Source organism: Lethenteron reissneri, chromosome 10 (assembly GCF_015708825.2).
Source record: "Lethenteron reissneri isolate LAM-NWPU_2019-01 chromosome 10, ASM1570882v1, whole genome shotgun sequence".
NCBI classification, from domain to species: domain Eukaryota; kingdom Metazoa; phylum Chordata; class Hyperoartia; order Petromyzontiformes; family Petromyzontidae; genus Lethenteron; species Lethenteron reissneri.
In genome coordinates, this window is record NC_083788.1 from 10011714 (window position 1) to 10032809 (window position 21096).

At 49.8% G+C, this 21096-nt stretch overlaps 1 protein-coding gene across 1 annotated transcript; it reads right to left on the minus strand.

Moving 5' to 3' along the window:
• Positions 1-11922: 11922 nt before the first annotated feature.
• LOC133340637 (suppressor of cytokine signaling 3-like) lies at positions 11923-20743 on the minus strand. The gene is made up of 2 exons (XM_061549029.1): positions 20573-20743; positions 11923-13971 (listed from the first exon to the last, which is right to left on the minus strand). Exon 2 carries the CDS (start codon positions 13768-13770, stop codon positions 13009-13011), a length of 762 nt encoding a protein of 253 aa, XP_061405013.1. The 5' UTR covers positions 13771-13971; positions 20573-20743; the 3' UTR covers positions 11923-13008.
• Positions 20744-21096: the final 353 nt, after the last annotated feature.

The following is a 21096-nucleotide window of genomic DNA, read 5'->3' on the forward strand; positions in this document are numbered from 1 at the left end:
GCCCTGGCCATCTGTATATATGTATGTTGAACTTATTTCGCACTATACATAGCCAACTGCTAATCGGAAGTGCGGGGGAAGGACAACAAACGAAACGCAAAAAGTAGTTCGAAACAAATGAGTTTTTAATCTCGATTTAGAAGTGCATAGCTCCAATGGCTTCATAATGTATGTATGTATGCGAAACTCCTTTCGCACATTACGAAAGCCAACCGTGCTAATTGGAAGTGCGGGGGAAGGCCTGTAAACTAAACACAAAGGGGGGGCACGATAACTTGTCCAGCGACACATGGGAACACGATGAGACGTTTTTTTCCCGCAACTATATTCATTTTTGCTGACCAGCTGAGAAATCCAAAACCGATTATCTATAGAACAAATTATCACGTAACAATCGGAAAGACCAGATCTAATTTGTGTAGTCCTTCCCTTCTGACCCAGACAAAGCTGGCACCAGAGCCGTAGTGCATTCGCCTCTTGTTGCAGAGGCTCGTGGTTCTAATCCGGCAGGCCGCCGTGGTTATTGCCGCGGCCATATTAACCGTACGAACCCAATCTGTCCATTACGTAGTGGGCATTAAAGATACCCTCATGAAGTTTGAAATGAGTAGGTCACTGTGTGCCGGTCGTTCGCAGTCCAAACATTTTAATAATTAGACAAAACATTACATTGTTTTCTCTTCTGGTGTATGGCAATATGTGCAGGAGCTAAATGCCAATGTAGAGATCTGATGGCCACAAGAGGGCTTCATGAGTTCGTGGTGGTGTCTTGCTATTCCTTAATTGAAGAGCGCAGACTACAGTGGTTTACCATATGGGTCCATGGTTTGGGTTGCATGGCCACGGTCGCACCAGTTGTGGCTCGTCCTTTAACGTTCCAATTCACGAAGGAGATGTGCGCATCAGCCCGTTGATGTTCCGATGCACTTAATGGTTACAACCGCCAGCTTCTTGGAAGGGAATGCAAAGGCAGAAGGTGTGATGATTGTCTCGAATGAGGCCTTTATTCCAGACGTCCGCCTTTGTTGGACAACTGCTCGCTGCGAGCTTTTCTTCCGGCTCTGGGTGAGATTCTAAAAATGGTTGACAGCGCGATCCCAGAAGGGGAAGCTGGACTTGAGTTGGCGGAGAGACACATTTGCCGAGGTTCTTGGTCGATGGGTATCGGTTATCATTGGCAGGAAAACGTGTAAACTCCTTTGCAATTTTAACGCTTCCACAGATGTTTGGCAGCAAGATGCTTGCCAGAACAGGGAGCCTGTGCGATTGGCAGCGGTTCCAGTGTTCCGTTTATAATGCGCATTGTGTTTCATTTTATTTTTATGAACAAATTAATTTTTTATATTACATGTACATATATATGGTGCACAAAGTTTATCCAGAACTGACTAATGAACAATGTAGAGGCTAGCCACCCACACGAGCAAGCTGAAGTTTAGAAAGTGTGTTCTACTAATGAACACATTATGAAAAAATAGTATGAGTCATGGTCACTATTTACTAAGAATATGGAGCAGATGGACATTTGCATAGGCGCTATCACAAACAATGTATCCAGAATGAATTACCAAAGCATGCCTGCACAGCATGTAACAACTGTCTGTGCCTAGGCCTAACCACACTGAGGTTCGCAAGCTGTGTTAAGTTCACATGAGCGTTGCGTTGTTTAATCTTGCATTTTCTATACTCTTTGGTTCTTTCGGTAAAGTCACGTAGGTATAAAATAAAAAAAATCACGACGTTTCGGGCGCAACACAAGCGTCCGTCATCGGGTGAGAAAGCTTGTGTTGCGCCCGAAACGCCGTGATGTAATTTATTTTATACCTACGTGACTTTACCGAAAGAACCAAAGAGTATGGATTCCTGCAGTCACGAAAGCTTCAAATCAATCTTGCATTTGGCGGTTGTTCTGGGCACGAGCTCCCGCATACCAGTCTGGAGTCCCATACCCTGCCGCCGAGTAGATCGGTGAGAGGGCGGCAGAGGGCAGCAGTTGGTGGCAACATTATCCCGAGGGTTGGGGGATCGCACAAAGCAACGTCGCTCCTCCACTGGCAGACTAAATCCGTCCGTGAAGGTGAAGCAAGGCACCTGCACGTCATAGTCCTGCGCGACAAGAAGAGTGAAAATGCCAAATGTACTACATTATTAATACACCGTTGTAATGTCACACTTGAAAGCCCGCAGGGTTCACTATTACTGCGAGGGGCAGCATTTTCTAGGTATGTCTTATCAGAGGTTTTTTCTCTAAGCACTGAAGGGAAAAAAAGCAACTGCAGTATTGCCGTGTGGTGCAGCGGCGAGCAGATTGGGCTTGTGGTGGAGGGATTTTCCACTTTTGAAACCTTGCGCAAACATGTTTATCCACGGCCATGTCAGTTCACTCGGTCATAAAATTTGATTTGCTAATAAGGCCAACTGTCGGACCACTGAGAACAGTTTTTTAGGTGGGGTGACCTCTTCTCTCAGCAGGAAATTGAGCCACCCAATGGCAGAGGTCGCAAACGGGTTTTGATTCCTTACCCATACCCGGCCGCACCAGGGTCGCAAACGGGTACCCGTACACGTACCCGGCCGTACCCTACCCGATACCCGGCCGGGTACGGGTAGCCGGGTATCGGGTAGGGTACGGGTATCGGGTACCCGATTGCGACCTCTGCCCAATGGCGAGCGCATGGTTTGACATTACCACTGGAAGGGCTTTCAGAAAGGCAACGTTTTGAGTCAAATAATTTGGTGATACTGCATTGGCAGTCCAGTGCAGGGTTACTGGCGTTCTCGTTACCTCCTGTCGAGGAGATGACGTCCTTCGGCACGATGTCCGATGTTTCACTCCGTGCACTGGGAGCTCCTTCAGGAATTGAATTCGATCCACGTGCTGCTTTGGAGCTTCTGCAGGGACACGTGTTCAATTATACAGAAGTCACAGATCGATACTGCACTGGATCGCCCCAAAAAAACAAATGATGAGCGGAAAAAAAACACATTCAGGAACTGAAAAAAATATATCTGCCAACGCGCATCGTAACGTGGGCGAACGTGGGCGTCAGCCCACGCTCCGATGCTCGTTGGCGCTCACGGCTACAATGCTGCGACCAACGCAAGGGGCTTTCCAGGTAGAGGCGAAATGAAACCTTGCGTGTGATTCTTCGGTAATGCAGCCAAAACTCGCCTCTGAGTTTTGTCACGATTTGCCCGCTCGTCAATCCACTGCTGGAGACGAGGGCCTCCCCCGCACACCTTGTAGGCCGTGAAGGATATCGTGTTTGACTATACTTCACCATTACTGTGTCTGTTCAGGTTGGTGAATTTAACACAGTCTTTCGCGACCTATATAATCCATAATAGAGGTTTTTTTGGGTTAGATCACGTAAATATATAAATGTGTCTTTAAACCCCGCCACCACCCAACAGCCACAGCCAAGGTTGCGCAGAAGTGTGGTCACCACATCTACGCCTCTATATAAGGAACGAAACAGGTGGACTTCTCCACAAATCTGGCTGTCGCCCGATGAAGCTAGTTGTAATTATTGGCGAAACGTCGTACTCAGATTGTAAATGTTGTGGCATGGCTCTCCAACACACAACCGGTGTGCTGTACTAGTGACGAATTGGCATGTTCTGTTTACGTGACAGCCCTTACTAGTTGGCTTTGTCGGGTGGTGGCGGGTTTTAACCACAATACAGGCTACATATAGACAGTATAGTTTTCCTGACAAATCAGCCGTTCGATTCTCGGAAACTACATTGCGGGCCTTGGCTCGGACGATGATGATGATGATGACTCTCCCACGTCATCCCTGCGTTGGCGCAATACGCAGAATGCCCATTTGAGTCGGTGTCACGGTCTCCCCGGGTACAGGATTGTGCTCATGACACAACTGTGCTTGCGGGCTCTGCGGTAACGCGCTCGCTACCCTTGTCGTCACGATGAAAAATCGCCACCTTGTCATTATTCATGGTCACACGAATCAGGCTCGACCACAAATCGTGGTTTTTCCCCGGGCGTGAGTCGGTCAGCTTTAGCACCCCCCATGCCCCCCCCGTCTTAATTTGTCCGTAACGTGGGGAGGGTGGCAGGGTCGGGTGGTCGAGTTTTGATACCTCCCCCGTGAGTAAAACAAACCCGACACATTCGTCAATAATTACAACTGGGTGGCCTTCATTTTGTTGTGATGAAAGACGACGTTTCGGGCAATAGCCCTTCTTCTTTAGAGCACATAAGTCAAAGCGATCTCCTGTCACAATAGCTCTCGTAAGTAAAACAAACCCGACACATTTGTCAACAATTAACACTGTGTGGCCTTAAAATGTATTTTTTATATAATTGTCGACGCTTCGGGCATTAGCCCTTTACCTTACAAGAGTCAACGTGATTTCCTGCTCAGATGATACATCGTGATTGAGGCGATGCATGCTCGCTCACCTCCTTGTTTACAGCACCCCTGGGCGAAGTGGTGGGGCTTTCACATTCCTATGGCCAGGATGATTTCCCCCCACAAAGTTGTACACTTTTGTATCGACCCCGCAGGGATGATTGGCCGGTAGCTCACTACCGCTCAGCCACCTGGCCACGATGCATCTATTTTAATGATGATCCAAGGTAAAATTTACTATAAAGATGTCACTCGTAGGGGGGTGGGGGGGGGGGGGACAAATTAAATCATAGTGGTTGCCCGAAACTTAAAAGAGACTATAAAAAAACCCGGCTCATCGCAGAAAGTTTGCGAATATGTTAACGCGTTTGGCCCCTTACTTGATAACGCAATTGCTGATTAGAGTATCACATTGGCGTGGGTTTACAGAACTCCTCGTTTTAAACCCGTGGTGTGTGCGTTGTAGCACTCTTCATTCAGCAACGCGAGGATGCGGCATTCATCACAGTGCTGTAATTGCGTAATTTAAATTGAATTTCTTAACCGAGTACACATTTCTTGGAACTATAGTGAACTGCGTCGCGTTTGATGACATCAGCAAAGTGCTGCTTTGCCCACTCTTTTGGGAGGATGTGGTCAGATACGATCTTATTCTGCGAAATTTTTAAGTGTAGGTTTTCAACAAAATGTTAATGTCAAGCCAACAGATGAAACGAGTATACTTGCAGTCAGACCATTTTTAACCTGGGCTGGTGGGCGGCCGCGGCGACGTTCATGCACGTGGTCCATGATCCATCGCTGCGGAGGCGCAGAGGATCGTTTGGTTGAATTAACACAAATGTCGTGCGACTTCCCTGGTTCGCATAGGACAGATTCCAAGAACACAGGATGAGATGTTACTATCCTTTGTGCAAGCACTTCCAAGAATTCATGAACAGTGAGCCTGGTGAAATTTGAGGAGCGCATCGTCAGTAGTGTACCTTTGGTTCCTAGGGTGTTTCGGCCTTTCACACTATACACCCTCCCCAAAGGCGGCCAGCGACAGGGTGATCAATCCTATGCTTGCGTCCCATGCCCAATTAGTCGTAGGAGTTGCCTTGTTGTTGATAGCCAACATCCCATGGGATTATGCATGGCAGGGGCGTCCTCCTCCCTGAGTCAAGCATTGTTGACCGCATACCTCCTGGCCCTCTCACTTCGGGGCCCAGCTGTGGTCTTTCCTCTTCATCCAGAGCCACTTACTGCTGCCTTCTGCCGCCTCCGATACAGCTCTGATTGCAGTGTGTTGCCCCGTCGCAAGCTCGAGTTTTGGGCCTGTTCGCGGCAACCGTAAATAAAATATAATCCTTTGAAGGAAAAGGGGTTCAGCTGATAATCAGGGGTCAAAGTTTCCTTCGGAGGGAGGGAAAGACATTTCGGCTGAAAGGGTCACATCCCCTCCCCTTAAACAAATTCGTGAGAATTACACTTTTTTTTTTACCATGTAAGGCCCATTGAACTATGTCTCTTTTTCAGAAGCGATCTGGCCACAGATGATCAATGAAGTGGCTTATCACGTGGAAATTTATAGCAGCAAAATAGTCTAAACGCATGATGTTGATTCTAAATGTGGAGGGAAAAAACCCGGAGGACCCTGAGAAAAATCCACACGACCACGTGGTGAAAATGCAAACTCCGAATATATAACAGGCGTCAGGGTCGGGATCGAACCCACAACCCACAACCTCCTACATACCAGGAAAGGTAGTTAACATCTCCTAGCCAACGTGGCGTGACACACACGCAGCCAGCGTGTGTGCATGCACCCTCCAACCTGTTTCGATAAAGCTCGCGGAAGTTTTGAGTCCGCAGTGTCTCCCCTTCAACAAAGTTACGTTAAGTGCCGATTACTATCGCGATGGAACCTTTCAATAAACAAGCAACGAACGGTCGGATCGTTACCGGGTCAGTAAGCCAGTAGTCTCGTTGAATTAATATAATTGTAGTGCAGTCGAATTCCCCCTTATCGCTGATGAAGTGGGTGCGAACTTAGCGGATCTTATCCACAATCCAGACGTCTGTGAAAAAGAGCTTCATAGCTCATCGGATTTCTCCAGGATCAATAAAAAGTCTTCTAATCTAACCAATCATAACCAGGAAGCATTCACGAGTGGAAACAACCATAGCCTCCAATGTGGAGGTGACCACGCACAAGACACGTGATTTATAAGAGGCTTTAGATGATTTCGATGGAGAGATGTCACAGGTTACATTATATCTAACAACAATAATCGACAATCCTTGTCAATCTACCACCGGGTGAAGGGTTCCCCCATGATCTTTGTTTTACTTCTCTCTGCTTGTCAATGCAGGTAGGCAATGGGGGACGGTTCCTGGACCAGTGAAGTTATCACTCACCCACTCATGTCGGCCGTGGCTGAGAATCCAACTTAGATGTCAGGTTTTACAGCACATTGTGTAAATCGTTGCTCCACCGCTATACCTCAGGGTACATTTCACGGTACTATATGCACAGAATAAAAGACAAAGATCCCACCGTTCAGCCTCAACAGACTATTGGGGCAAGTGCTGTTAACGAGCACCTATGAAGGCCGGCACGGCACACTAGAGTGGGTGGCCGGCACCACGCCCGGCCACCTTTGTCTCCCCAGTGGCGATGTTACACACCGCACCAGGTTACTCATTTGAGGCCAAGTCGACCTAGGGGAGGCCCAGGACCGGTTCCGATATACGCCGCTGGTATTGGATGAGAGTGGGAATCGTAAGTCCGGTGTTTGTCGCACAGCTCATTAACCACTATGCCATCGCTGGTCAAAGGCTGTACCTGTATATACAAAGACACATACACGTGTAAATATTTAATGGAACACCATGTCCCTGTAAAGTTAAACACGGTAATCTAAGCACCGCATTGATTTATTATCCATTTTAAAAAGTGGAACTTAGAAGACCTACATTTGTTTCACTATCATTGTTCGCCAAGGTTTCAATTCTACTTTCTCGAGGGGTGCGTGGGGGGGGGGGGAGGTTGGGGTCGATTTAAAGGAAAACAAATTATATAGAAGGAGCAAACGAATGGTTTTAGGTTGTTTCGTTTTTAAAGCCTACGATTAAAGGAATGCTTGTTTCTGCTTTTTGACACGTTTGTTCCGGCCGAAGAGAATTTGCATTCAAAACAAGGAACTAAGACCCCCGTAAAGATATCCATAACAAGAGGGGATCAATAGAGAAACGACAGACTGGTCACCAAGCGGCGACACGATAAGCAGAGCTTACGTTTGGTTCCGCATAAAATTTGACTAAAATCGCAGCTTTAAAATTAATCCATCGTTTCTTTTTTAAACTCTCGTTCGACGACGGTGCTTGCCACAAATGAACCGCAATGCCTCGCTGCTCTCGTCAAGGCGCGTAACCCATCTGAACTCCGGTGGTCATTCTCGCAAGAGCAGCAGCAGCAGCGGCTTTTTGGCTGACCATCGAACGAAGCCGGCGGTCACCGCATCGCGCCCGTTCAGATTGCTCTTCTGCGGCCGTCTGGAACGCACTTCCTTCCAATGGTAGCAAGCTACTGGAGCGTGCACTTTTAAATCTAGATTCCTTTAGAACTGCTTTTCGTGTTTAGTTTTCTGTCCTTCCCCTGCACCTCCGATTAGCAGGTTTGGCTACGTACGGTGCAAAAGAAGTTCAGCATACATACATTATTCTTCTGTGCAGAGCGGGCGGGAATACGCTGCCTTCAACCGTGTGTGGGCATAGAAGGAGGACACTTGAATGGATCTCAGACGTAGCTCTGCAATGTCCGCTTGCGTGGGCCCATTCGTTTTAGAACACGAGGACCTGCACTGCTCTGCGAGAGATACGAACGGATCGGTCGTCTTGTCGCAATATGCCGAGTGTGCTCTCGAGATAAAACGGAGGGAAATTCCACCCCCCCGCCCCCCGTAAAAAAAAATATAAGCAAACATAACAAAAATTAAATTTCAGTGGCAATATATTCTTGGTTATTTCGGTAAAGTCACGTAGAAGGGAAATAATAAAATAATATAAATATTAAACAATAAAAATTCTCACGACGTTTCGACTGCAACACAAGCAATAGACACCCATAGACCTGATGATGATTGCTTGTGTTGCAGTCGAAACGTCGTGAGAATTTTTATTGTTTTATATTTTTATTATTTTATTATTTCCCTTCTACGTGACTTTACCGAAAGAACCAAAAATATGAATCCCTGCAGTCACGAAAGCTTTAAATCAAAATTCAGTGGCAATGTTTTCCGTGTCGACGTAAGTGGGTGAAGCCAGTCCGATGGCTTAACGAGCAACCGGCGGCCGATCAAAGCGGGCGATGGCACTGCGGTACTTTTGGGCGCCCGTTGCGAAATGTCGGATCTGTCTGTTCGCCAAGTTCGACCCAGGCAACCCGAGGGCACAGACTTAGCTATTGCTCATCTTACCACTAAAACAAACAATCACACACATGTAAAAATGTGCCGAGTAAAACAAACATCTGCTAGAGAGACCCACAGACAGACTTAATTAGAAACTACACAGACTCACATAGACACCCATGGACTTACATAGAGACATATAGACGTATAAACCACTCACATAGACACCCATAGACTTACTTAGAGATACATAGACAAGTACCCAGACTCGCATAGACACCCATATACTTACATAGAGATATATCGACTTAGTACCCACTCACATAGACACCCATGGACTTACATAGAGACATATAGACTCAGTAGCTAGACTTACATTGACACCCATAGACTTACATAGAGACCTACAGATTTACACAACACATAGACACAAATACATGGGCTTACATCGAGACGTATAGACTTAATATGGAGACTCACATAGACACCCATAGACTACATAGAGACCTACAGACTTACTTTTTTCCAGACTCACATAGACGCCCATAGACTTTACACAGAGACGCATAGACACAAACGGACACTTCTTTCATCTGGCCGGGAATTTGTCGCCAACGTTTACATGTTCGTGTCGGGGCTGGCGAGCGAGCCAGACAGCGGGCTTTACGAGCCCTTCTGGCAATCATCTGAAATGCTGCCGGCAAACGATTGAAGTGGGAAGGTGGCATTCAACTCTGTGGATGCCAACGGTTTGAGATTTCTACTTTTAATGGTGCAGGAATTTCACGGGCCATGAAGGCGAGCTGGCGCACGCTCTCACCGCGTTCCGCGCGATCACCCATCGGCACCATTCGTGTGACGACTCGCTGGAAACAGCCTGGACTATAACCGCCGTCTCGTGCCCCGGTGACAAAAAGTGATACAGAGGCGACCCATTTACAGATACCCCACTCATTTCAGCAACGTCAATCCGTCCACCTCTGTGTGGGGTAGAGTGTTGTCCTCCACCGGCCCCCCTCCCCGCAAGTGTGGGTGCTTCTCCGGGAACTCTGGTTTCCTCCAACACGCATGAACGCTCCGTAATCGACCGAGAGCGTCGCGTATATGTGGAGGACTGCAGAGCTTGGGCCAATGTTGGTAGCACCGGCACACCAGCTGGCTGCTGGCTTCCCCCATCGTCTGTGGTTCCGCAGCGGTTGTGAGATGCAATTTGCACGAACGACGCCATGCATGTCTAACTAAGCGTTAAACATTTTTCACAGCTAATCATATGATAGTTGTAATGTGATGCATTTTGACGTGCAGTCATTGGTGACCAGTTTTGTCACTCTTATTGTTCCGTATTTATGGTGACAGCCGTTGGTGACTGGGCTGAGACCATCAACTATTTATTTATTTAAGAGCGAAGCTAGCTCTGAAGAACCTCGTGCAAATCAGTATCAACAATGTCACTGTCGTCAAAATCATCGGGATCGTCATCAAGTGTTTCGTTTGTTCCCCTTCCACCGCACCTCCGATTCGCACGGCTTGGCTACCTTCGGCGCAAAAGAAGTTCAACCTACTTGTACGTACCTCATCATTTGCTCCTGTCTCTCCGCTGTTGGATGAAGCCCTCCCCACGCCGCCATCCCTCATGTTCCTGCAATGCCGCAATGCTCGATCTAGTCGCACCTCTTCATCGCCACGGCTTCTCGTGGTCATAGTGGACGAGAACTGTCGATGGTGTGAACTCGTCACCTCGGTGATGGTGAGCAATGGACACGTCCCTTTGCAGAGCCAGAAATGGCCTGTGTGTTTATAAAAACTAAACTTCGATGTAAAGCTTTCGTGACTGCAGGGATTCATCTTCTTGGTTCTTTCGGTAAAGTCACGTAGAAGGGAAATAATAAAATAATAATAAAAAAAACATTTTAAAATAATTATCACGACGTTTCGGCTACAACGCAAGCAGCCGTCCTCAGGTGCTTGCGTTGTAGCCGAAACGTGAGAATTGTATTTTATTATGTTTTATTATTTTATTATTTCCCTTCTGCGTGACTTTACCGAAAGAACCAAGAAGAAAAAAACTAAACTATTTTTTATTTTACCAGGTAAGGCCCACTGAGCTCGATGGCGAGGGACCTGGCCACAGACGATAGCTGAACGAAGTGGCTTACCACGTGGCAATGTATCGCAGCAGCCAAATAATCCACATGCGTGTTTCTAAATGTGAAGGGACAAACCGGAGGACCCGCAGAAAAATCCACGTGATCACGGGAGAACGCGCGTGTGTGAGTGTGTGTGTATCGACACTTCACGTGGCCTCAAGGTGCACATGGCCTGGCACAAGCGTCGTGGTGACGTCACCGCCACTTAGTGGCGAATGGCGGTTGTTGTTGTATCGGTGTGGGGAGCGGTAGTGTAGCGGTTAGCGCACTGCGCAATGAACCTGGCGACCCGGGTTCGATTCCCGCTCACGGCAAACACCACAGTGACGATTATCTGAACCGATCCTGGGCCTCCCCTAGGTCGACTCAGCCTCAAATGAGTATCTGGTGCGGTGTGTAAACATCGCCGCTAGGGAGACAAAGGCGGTCGGGCGTGGTGCTGGCCACCCATCCCCTTGTGTACCGTTCCGGCCTTCATGAGTGCTCGCTAACAGCACTTGCCCCTACAGTCTGTTAAGGCTATACGGGGGATCTTTGTCTTTGTGTATCGGTGTGGGGAGCGGTAGTGCAGCGGTTAGCACGCTGCGCAATGAGCCTGGCGACCCGGGTTCGATTCCCGCCCACGGCCAACACCAGTGACGATTATCTGGTCCTGGGCCTCCCCTAGGTCGACTCAGCCTCAAATTAGTACCTGCTGTGATGTGTAAACATCGTCACTAGGGAGGCAAAGGCGGCCGGGCGTGGTGTTGACCACCCACCCCCTTGTGTGCCGTGCCGGCCTATATTGGTGCTCTCTAACAGCACTTGACCCTACAGTCTGTTAAGGCTAAACGGGCGATCTCTTTATCTTTGTGGTTCGGTGTCATTCTCATGTGGGGAGCGGTGGCGCAGCGGTTAGCGCGATGCGCTGCTAACCCGGTGGCCCGATTTCCACTTTTATTGTCAGCAGAGTGTTGTTGTGTAAATACACGCGGCTTTCGTTCACACAACGACAGCAGTAAGTCGGCGTTTGGTCAACTATTCAACTCTTTATTACAAACCGAGATAGTCATCGTGGAGGTATTTCACTGGCAAAAAAGTGAAGTTCAGAACAAGGATGACGGTGATGATGGCAGCAGTTTGTGAACAACGTGTCCGTTAACAATCAGCTGCGGCACACTTTGTACTCGGTAGCCAACGGCTACCTTGAGGGCGTAACCATTAACCTCCCCCCCCCACAGCGATACGACGACGAATCGTCGAATATCGCACCCGTCGCCGTTCCATCCTTAAGTAGGGCGCGGCGGCGAAACGTCGAAGACTCTTAGCGGCGGCTAGGCTCGCCTGACGTGAACAACCGTTCCGTGGGGTGCACCGGTATTTTTACGATGTCGAGCACCACCCATCTCTCTCACGCGCACGCAATTTGAGGCGTGGATCGCCAGCTTCTGGAGGACCAGAGGACCGATGTTTATCGACCAATCTGCGCAATTGTCGAAGCTCCACTTTTGGACACATCGCTTTGTCTTGACATCTCAAGAGAAATTTGCCGACGCCCCGCAAAATGTCCATCGGTAACGGGAAGTTTTATTGTACAACCCTGACGTGACCGATCTGTCATATCAACAGTTTATTGTTACAAAAAATAGATATTATACATATATAGAAACGAAACACATCGTGTAACATGTACAAAAAATATTACAGCAAATAAATAGAGGCCCGTGTGACCGCGACCGACGTCTGCTTTCGCACGGCGGGACGCGGGAGTGCAGGAGCGTTCAATGGGCATCTTTCCAGTCTCAATAAAGATTCTGATCCTGTTTACGAGTTCATGTTGCGATCGGGTGGCTTCAGGAGTCGTCGCTCACGGAGGCGCGAGATGTTAACTACTTCGCCTGGTATACGCGAGGTCGTGGGTTTCCATCCCCACCCTGATGCGTCTCTCTCTCGCCGTGGTGGTATGGACTTTTCTCGGGGATCCTTCAGTTTTTTCCCTGCACGTTAGGAATGTGAATCGATGGACGTTTAGAGCATTTGGCTGCTATAAGTGGCGACGTGATGGTAAGCCACGGTGGTCCAAAACGCCGCCTCCGGCGATCGACGGGAAAGCCTTCACAGCTGGAAGGGGTACACGGCGAGGAACTCCTTGAGTTTGCTCGGCAGTGGCAGCCCCTCAAGTGCCGAGTTGCTCCCGGACTGAGCGCAGCAGGCGCTCAGCGTCCTCCTGCAGCAGTGGTCGAGCCTGGGCGGGCGGCGCGACCTCCCGAGGGGCCGCCGCAGCCTCAGGGGCACGCCCCTGGATCTCCTCGGCGACGCTGCCCCGCCGCAACCCCCGCTCCTCGTCCGCCGCTCCTCTTCTTCCTCCTCCTCCTCCTCCTCTGCGGCCGTGCGCCGCATGTAGTACTGGAGCAGGCTGATGATGCACTCGAACTTGGGCGCGCTCACCTCGAGCTCGCGCTCCGTCTCCAGGTAGAAGGCGCCGCCGTCGAACTTGATGCGCACGTTGGCGGCGCCGAGCGGCGTCTGCACGCTCAGCGTGTAGAGGTGGCGCGAGTCGGCGCTGTTGCGCACCAGGAAGGTGCCGTCCTCCTGGCCCCCGAGCTCGGCGGCGGCGCGGGCCTGGCTCAGCGGGCCCCAGTAGAAGCCGCTCTCGAGGAGGCTCAGCCAGCTGCGACGCACCGTCAGGAAGGCGGCCTCCGACGCGAACGTCAGAAAGTGCGTCCGCTGGGAGGCCGGCGGTGGCTCGTCGCTGGCGGCGTCCAGGGCGAGCGCGTTCCTCCGCGGGACCTTGGCGGGCCCCAAGGTGGAGGTGTTGACGGGCCCCGGGTTGGCGGCCGAGGAGAGAGGCACGTTGAAGAAGTCGGTCGTGCGCATGGTCAGCGGCGATGTGGGTCCGCGTGCGGCGAGACGTTGCTGTTGTTTTATCGGTTCTTCCGAGGCGGCCGCACGATCGTGGGGCGCTCGGCCGACAGCGGCTTAGCGGATTGTCCGGTGGGTACGCTTGCTTTTGTTCGGCGAGGGGTGCGAGGGCTGCTCTCTATGTTTGAGCGGCCGAGGCACCGATATGCCGGTGGTCTGCAAGACAAAGGAGTAGAAGGAGCTGGCGTTAGAGAGTGGACGGCCCTGCATGTGAATGCCGCGGTTACTTGCCATGGGGGTCCCCAGATAACATCTCGGCAAGCAATTGTTGTTAAAGGCTGGTTGGTTTGACGCAAAATAAAATAGAAAACGCAATTACGGTATTGGCCTTCCGTTAAAAAAAAAACATTTGGAGACCTTTTATTTAAAGCTTTCGTGACTGCAGGGATTCATATTCTTGGTTCTTTCGGTAAAGTCACGTAGAAGGGACATAATACAATTAAAAAAATTAAAAACCAATAAAAATTCTCACGACGTTTCGACTGCAACGCAAGCAATCATCAGATGAAATCCACAGCAATAATTTTTTTTTCAAATGTTCTTGCTGTGGATTTCACACCTGATGATGATTGCTTGTGTTGCAGTCGAAACGTGAGAAATTTTTTTTAAATTTGTATTATTTTATTATTTCCCTTCTACGTGACTTTACCGAAAGAGCCAAGAATATTTGTAGACCTGTCACATAGCTGATGATGATTTTGTCCACTTGCCACATGCACAATCCTTTTGTCAATCCCCCCTCCCTGCCATGACCCGCGTGGCGAGGGAGGGGGGAGTATTTGACCGTACTCTGCAACGTTTGTATCTGCGATTAATGCACTTGTTAGGTTCGCTGCGAAACATTCGCGTGACTACGCGAACGTCAGTGTCTGCTCACCGCAACCTTAATCGTGAACGATGTACTGGCAGCACCGGTTCCATGTGTGGAACGTCTCCCATGTGCGAACGATGACTTCACCATTTCACAAAGTGAAACTCTTCACTTCTGCAATGCAATGACCCGCGGAAGCGACGCGGAGCAAAGCCGACTTAACCCGTCACCCACGATGCCCCCGAACCCTTCCATACCTCCGTGCGATGGTGAAAAACAAACATCGCAGACACACTTAAGCGGTTGTGCTTTCGCTACGTTGTCCCCACCTGAAGAAGGACGCTTGTGTTGCGCCCGAAACGTCGTGATTTAATTTAGTTGTTTTCATTTATTTGATTAAATTTCTTACCTACGTGACCTTACCGAAAAAACCAAAGAGTATAAACGTCGCAGAGTTTGTCCGCCCTGCGATTTTGTATGACCTTTTTAAATTTGCATTCTCAAAATCCGAATGCTGCCCTTAATTAAACTATGGCTCTTTACCCCACCCCCTTCCTCACTCTGCCTACGCCTGTCTCCTTCTGCTCCAGGCTGTCTCGGTTCTGATGGGGCCTCAGAAAAGGTAATCGAGGCCTCATTTGGTATTTCACCCCGGGCCACCGAACACCTATTGACTTGTCCTGATTAACCCAAGCTACTCTGCCCTCCCCACGCACTCTACTACCTCTCCCCTCTCATGTCAATCTGCGCCCCTCCACGCACTCTCCTACCTCTCCCCTCTCATCTCACTTTACTCCCCTCTGCGCACTCTCCTACCTCTCCCCTCTCATCTCACTTTACTCCCCCTCTGCGCACCCTCCTACCTCTCCCCTCTCATCTCACGCTTCCCGCCTCTCTACACCAGCAGAATTTCGAATCTAAGCTCCGCTCAGGGGGAGTTCACTCCTCATCCCTTGCTACCTCCATAGTCTGGAACTCCCTTCCCCGCAGTCATCCGTGATCTCGACTCCTCGCCCCATGCTCATGGCCTGTGATTGCAACTCGCCATGTACGGAGTAATTGGGCGCTATCCAGGCTCAGTTCTGCACAGTTTGCGAGGTCTGATGAGACCATGTGCATTCTGGGTGGTTTGGCCAAAGGCGTATCAATTATTTTCTATTTACAGCGGATAGACGCCCTCTGAGTCGGGTATCTTGCAAGGCAGATTCTAGCAAGCGCCGCTCAACGCGACGTAATGGATGATTTCGGGCCTGGGTGGCTGAGGATATGCAGAATTTCCACCAACTGGCTCTGCAAGGCCTATGGCCAGGAGACAAGCACCAATGTGCCACTCAGTGTCTCATTCCAGCAAGGAAAGCGCCGAGACTTTTGTTGTTATCGATTGCTGTTGTCTGCTTGGTGTGTGGATGGACCATGGAGATTAGAGTAGCCACCTGGACTCAATCTTGGCCAAGCAAGTGACACGACGGAAGATGCTAACCGTGCAAAGCAAGCGGCTGCCGGTAGGGCAAAGTTTGTTCGCAAACACAAAACAAACATTTACACTCTTACTCATGCTTTATTTACACAGAACCCTGCCCAAAGCATCTGTTTATATGTTCATCCGAAAGCTACGGGGGGAGGGGCACCGTGCAGCGATCAGTTGCTTCAACGGCATAGGATTCATTTCACGACAAAAATCACGACATTGAGTTTCTCGCCGATGTGTATGTATTTCACAATTACTTTCATCGTAAGGGGGATTTTATTTTGTTGGCGCTTTGTTGTACTCAGCCAGCACAGATGAAGGTGACCTAAAATAGTTATTCGAACGCAGTTCAACTCAACTGAAGCCTGCCATAAGTGCCCCCCCCCCCCATTGTTGCCACAATTGTTGACACTTAGAACGTCAATAACTCTGTGGCCTCGAAAGAAAATTATACGGATAATCGGTGACGTTTTAGGCAGCAATGGGCCCTTCTTCAGAGCATATAAAACAGAGAGGCCAGAGGGATTTAGAGTCAATAACGGTTTGCAAGACTGCACACAAGAGCATGGGAGAATTACATTTTAAAAACGTTTATGGCGACCGTTGTATTTGCTTTAATGGGCGTATGCATGGCTAAGGCCATCGACGTGATGCCATACCGTCTGGAACGCTCTTCTCTTCCGATGTTAGGAAGCCACTGGAGGCTGTATGGACTTTCAAATCATCTAAAACTAATTTATTCATAACTACTTCACGTGCGTTTAGTTTGTTCTCGCACCCGCACCTCCGATTTGCACGGATGGCAACGTACGGTGGCAAAAAGAAGTTCAACATGCCTACACACAAATTATACCCCACTAGATGAACTGGTTATTTTTTTTACATTTCAAGTGAAATGTAGCCAATATTGCTGGCACATGTTGCGTGCCAAGGCGTATAGTGCTTGTGTGGACAAAGCAAAGGAGTGGGGGGCAACCCGGGGGAAGGGCGGGGCAACGAGGGGGGGGGGGGGGGGCAGGGGGGGCAACCCCTCCCTCTGGAAGTGCACTTTTTGTCCTCGCGAGCACAGGGCACGCCGGCGTCGGTACTGAATGTACCCTTAGAGCCCCAACTCTGTCATGGAACCCATGGGGCTTCTGCACAAACCCAACAATGTGATTGTCGGGGAGCGGAGCGAACCCACGGACCACCTCCTGAGATTCCTCTACGGCACCACAGCGCGCTTCCTCGAGATTTAGGCAATGGCAACGCCGGAAGAGGCGGCCTGTGCAGAATATTGGGAAAAGACCCACAACGTGCGGGTTGGACAGGAGACGGAGGAGACGGAGGAGACTTGCAGGCCCCTTGCTCATCTCCCAAGAACGAACTCCCCGCCAGCTGTTGTCAGCCCGAACGGTTAAAGGCGCGGGCGCCGAAATTGCCAGCTCACGCCACTGCCAGCGGACGCGCCTCCTTCCCGCTGGAGGGATCTCTCTCGAAGGGGCTGGTGGCGGGGGGGGGGGCTCTCTGGCTACGGGAATATCTCCTTGGCCGACCCCCTCGATTACAACGAATCCCGCCCCGGTGTTCGCTCTGGAGCGGAACAATTCCCCGCCCGACGCGTTCGTCCAAATCCACTGGCGTGACCGAGAGGGCTTTGAACAACGCGGCGTCGTTGTTGACTGTGACGGCACTTGATAGGTTGTGGCGTGATGCTTGAGCACCCATTCACCTCGCGTGCCGTGCCCGCCTTCATGGGTTGCTACTCGCTTCACAGCACTTGTCCCAACAGGCTACACAGGGGGTTGGAAGTGGGGGGGGGTCTTTGAAGGCGAAAGACAGGGACGAATTAGTCTAGGGCCGTCCCGTATTTCGCAAATCGCTTGCCGCTCGATGTTTAACCGTAAGCTGGGAATCGAACCTGGTTTGTAGGGTTCATAGGAGGCAGTGGGGTAAACCATTGCGACACCGTTTGCACACCCGCTGAATATAGATAAATAAATAACTAAGCACACAAATGGACAACGGTTGCACCTGCGGCGCAAGACGACTTGAGTTCGATTCCCGGCTACGGCTAATACCCGTGGCGAGTGATATCTGAACCTGCCCTGAGCCCCCCCCCCACAGCCCTCTCATCCCCCTTCGCCAACGCGCATTGACCAGCATGGTGGGGCGGGGGGAATGCCTTCATTCGGTAGTGGATGTACAAACGGGCGGTACAAGTCACCTTACGCAAACATTTGATTGTGACGTTGATTTGCGTTTAACGTGGCGAGATCTCAAGATATCCGACGAGCCTAGAAAATGAAAAAAAATTGGTATTTCAACAGATGCCCAGAGCTAAACGGAAGGAAGGCCGCCGCTCACTGACGGTCTTTGAGACGTGACTCGTAGACACCGACAGAGAGTCGTTGACCATTTGTCAACGTTTGGCTGTGTCAACGAGCAATGTGTGGGCGCCGATGACATCCGCTTTACGACGCCGGTAAAGGTAGCAAGTAGGGCCTTGACGATAATTCGTGGGAGGATTTACGATTTTTTTTTTGTCGCTGTTATGGATCTCGTAAACTTGTGAAACTGCGAAAAGATGTATCTCGATGGCCTGCGAAGGGCAATGACTGGACAGCAAATAGAATGGAATCCATCTGTGCGGGGCTTGAAGCGTTACCCCCCCCCCCCCTCTCTCCCCCAACCCCTCCCTCCAATTTATATTTTCCACGATGGGTTTTCTCCGGATACTCCCGTTCTCCCGATTTCATTTCAGCGTGAAGACAAATCGCTCGTGAATGGAATTTAGCCAAACAGCCCCCAATGGCGCCAAGAGCCTCCTTGAGAAGGGCCTCGGGAGAGAGAGGCCGTTTCCCCGAGCAAACGTGGCGGCATTATAAAAGCCGGGACCATATTCAGGGTTTGCGATTCCCGTACAGACACCAACAACCCCACTTCCCCTCCCAGCGACGTCTAATGGCACCATTACCTTTCTGCTTAACAGCGGGTGGAAGACTTGTCAAAGCGATACCCACTCTTTGGGTCTTTCGGTAATGTCACGTAGATAGGTTCAAAGAAAATAACAAAAAAACCACGACGTTTCGATCGCAACACAAGAGTTCGTTCATCAAGAATACGAATTCCTGCAGTCACGAAAGCTTTAAGTCAAGCCTGACCTCTTCTGTCTATGAGTTACGATTTATCGTGTTTCTCCGCATAGGTTCAGTAAAATAACGGTAACAAAGAAAAAAACCCTCCAAATATATTTCAAAAGCCACGTGGTGACCACGAGACGGTAGTTCTTTAACGCGCAACGTCGCGAATCAGTCCTTTTAAACAGAGCCGCCGGTTCCCTACCCCTGGCACAGATGAATGAACGAGACCCCGATCGAACCTTCACTTCCTCGCTCAGAGGCTCGCTCAGTGGCGAGTTAACACCGTGCCCTGCGGTGTGCATCATTACCGAGCGACTGACACGCGCGCACGCAATACACGGGGCAAAGTTCCCCCGTATAGCCGATGGGGCAAGTGCTCTTAGCGAGCGAGCACCCATTAAGAACGGGCAGGTTGGTGTGGTCAGCAGAAAGCCCCGGCCGTCTTTGTCTCCCCATCCTCACTCAAGAGGGCTGAATTAAGGCTCAATGATTAATTGATTTCAAATCGAAATCTAAAACAAATCGCAAAGGCTGCGATTTTTTACGTCCTGTTACTTTCTTATTGGAATTGTTAACTTTTTTTATTGTTATAACTTTATTAATTTTTAACTTAACAATTGTTTTATTTTTGATTGTTCTATTTCAATTAAAACATTTAAATAAATACATGTTGGAAGCAATGCATATCTTTTAAGTTCTCATCCTTGCATTAGAATATATAGAGCAGTTCATATTTTGATGGTATCGTGTGATAATGCTCCATCACATGTTTTAAATCTATTACACGCGTGAATATTGAACTGAAGCTTGACTTTAAACATTTTAATCGCAATATCTGTCAGAAAAATCCCAATTAGATTTTTTCCCCAAATCGTTCAGCCCTGGACTGAATCGACCCCACGCCACTCATTTGTAGTTCCACGAATCGGTTTCGACACACACCTCGCCCCTGATGGTAGCCGGGTTTACTGCAACTCAATGGTTGTCGCGCAGTGCTCACACCACTGCGCCACCGCTCCCCACCAAAGACAAAGATCCCCCGTATAGCCTTCAAAGACTGTAGGGGCAAGTGCTGTTAGCGAGCACCTATGAACGCTAGCACCACGCCCGGCCGCCTTTGTCTCCCCAGTGGCGATGTTTACACACCGCACCAGGTAGTCATTTCAGGCTGAGTCGACCTAGGGGAGGCCCAGGACCGGTTCAGATAATCGTCACTGGTGATGGCCACGAGCGGGAATACGAACCCGGGTCGCCGGTTTCATAGCGCAGCGCGCTAACCGCTACACTACCGCTCCACACACAACACACACACACTTCAGCGCACACACAACTATATATAAAACATTAAGTATTTACCGTTCAGGAGACGTTGATGAGACGTTGTTGGAGGTTGATTCTGGCTCTTTCTGTGCGAGCCAAAAATGCCCCTCGTCTCGTGTAAAATCTGCGAGCTGCCGACGGTTGAGCCACCGGCTTTATATACGGCGCTGAGTAAACCTCCCACCACCGCTCTACCCATCACCTCCCCCCCTCCGCGTGGAAGGCAGTCAATTCCGGGCTCACTCCGCCTCCACGGACGAGCGCTTTCTAGTTCTGCTTTCAGCTTATCATCAGCACCGTCATCAAGCAGCAGCAGCAGCAGCTGCAGCATCAGCAGTGGCGCGTGTGTGCGCGTGTGTATATTGCACGCACGCCCGTACGTAATTTGCGTGCGTTGAACTTATTTCGAACCGTTTCGTAGTCAGCCGGATGGAGTAATGGACACCAAACTGAACACGCAAAGAGCAGTTCTAAATACATTATTTTTTCGATCTATTTTGAAAGTCCAGTGGTTTCCCCTAACATCGGAGGAGCGTTCCAGACGGCCGCAGAAGCAGCAC

Coding starts and splice junctions, on each gene's coding strand:
- LOC133340637 (XM_061549029.1), bottom strand. CDS start 13,770: ATGCGCACGACCGACTTCTTCAACGTGCCTCTCTCCTCGGCCGCCAAC.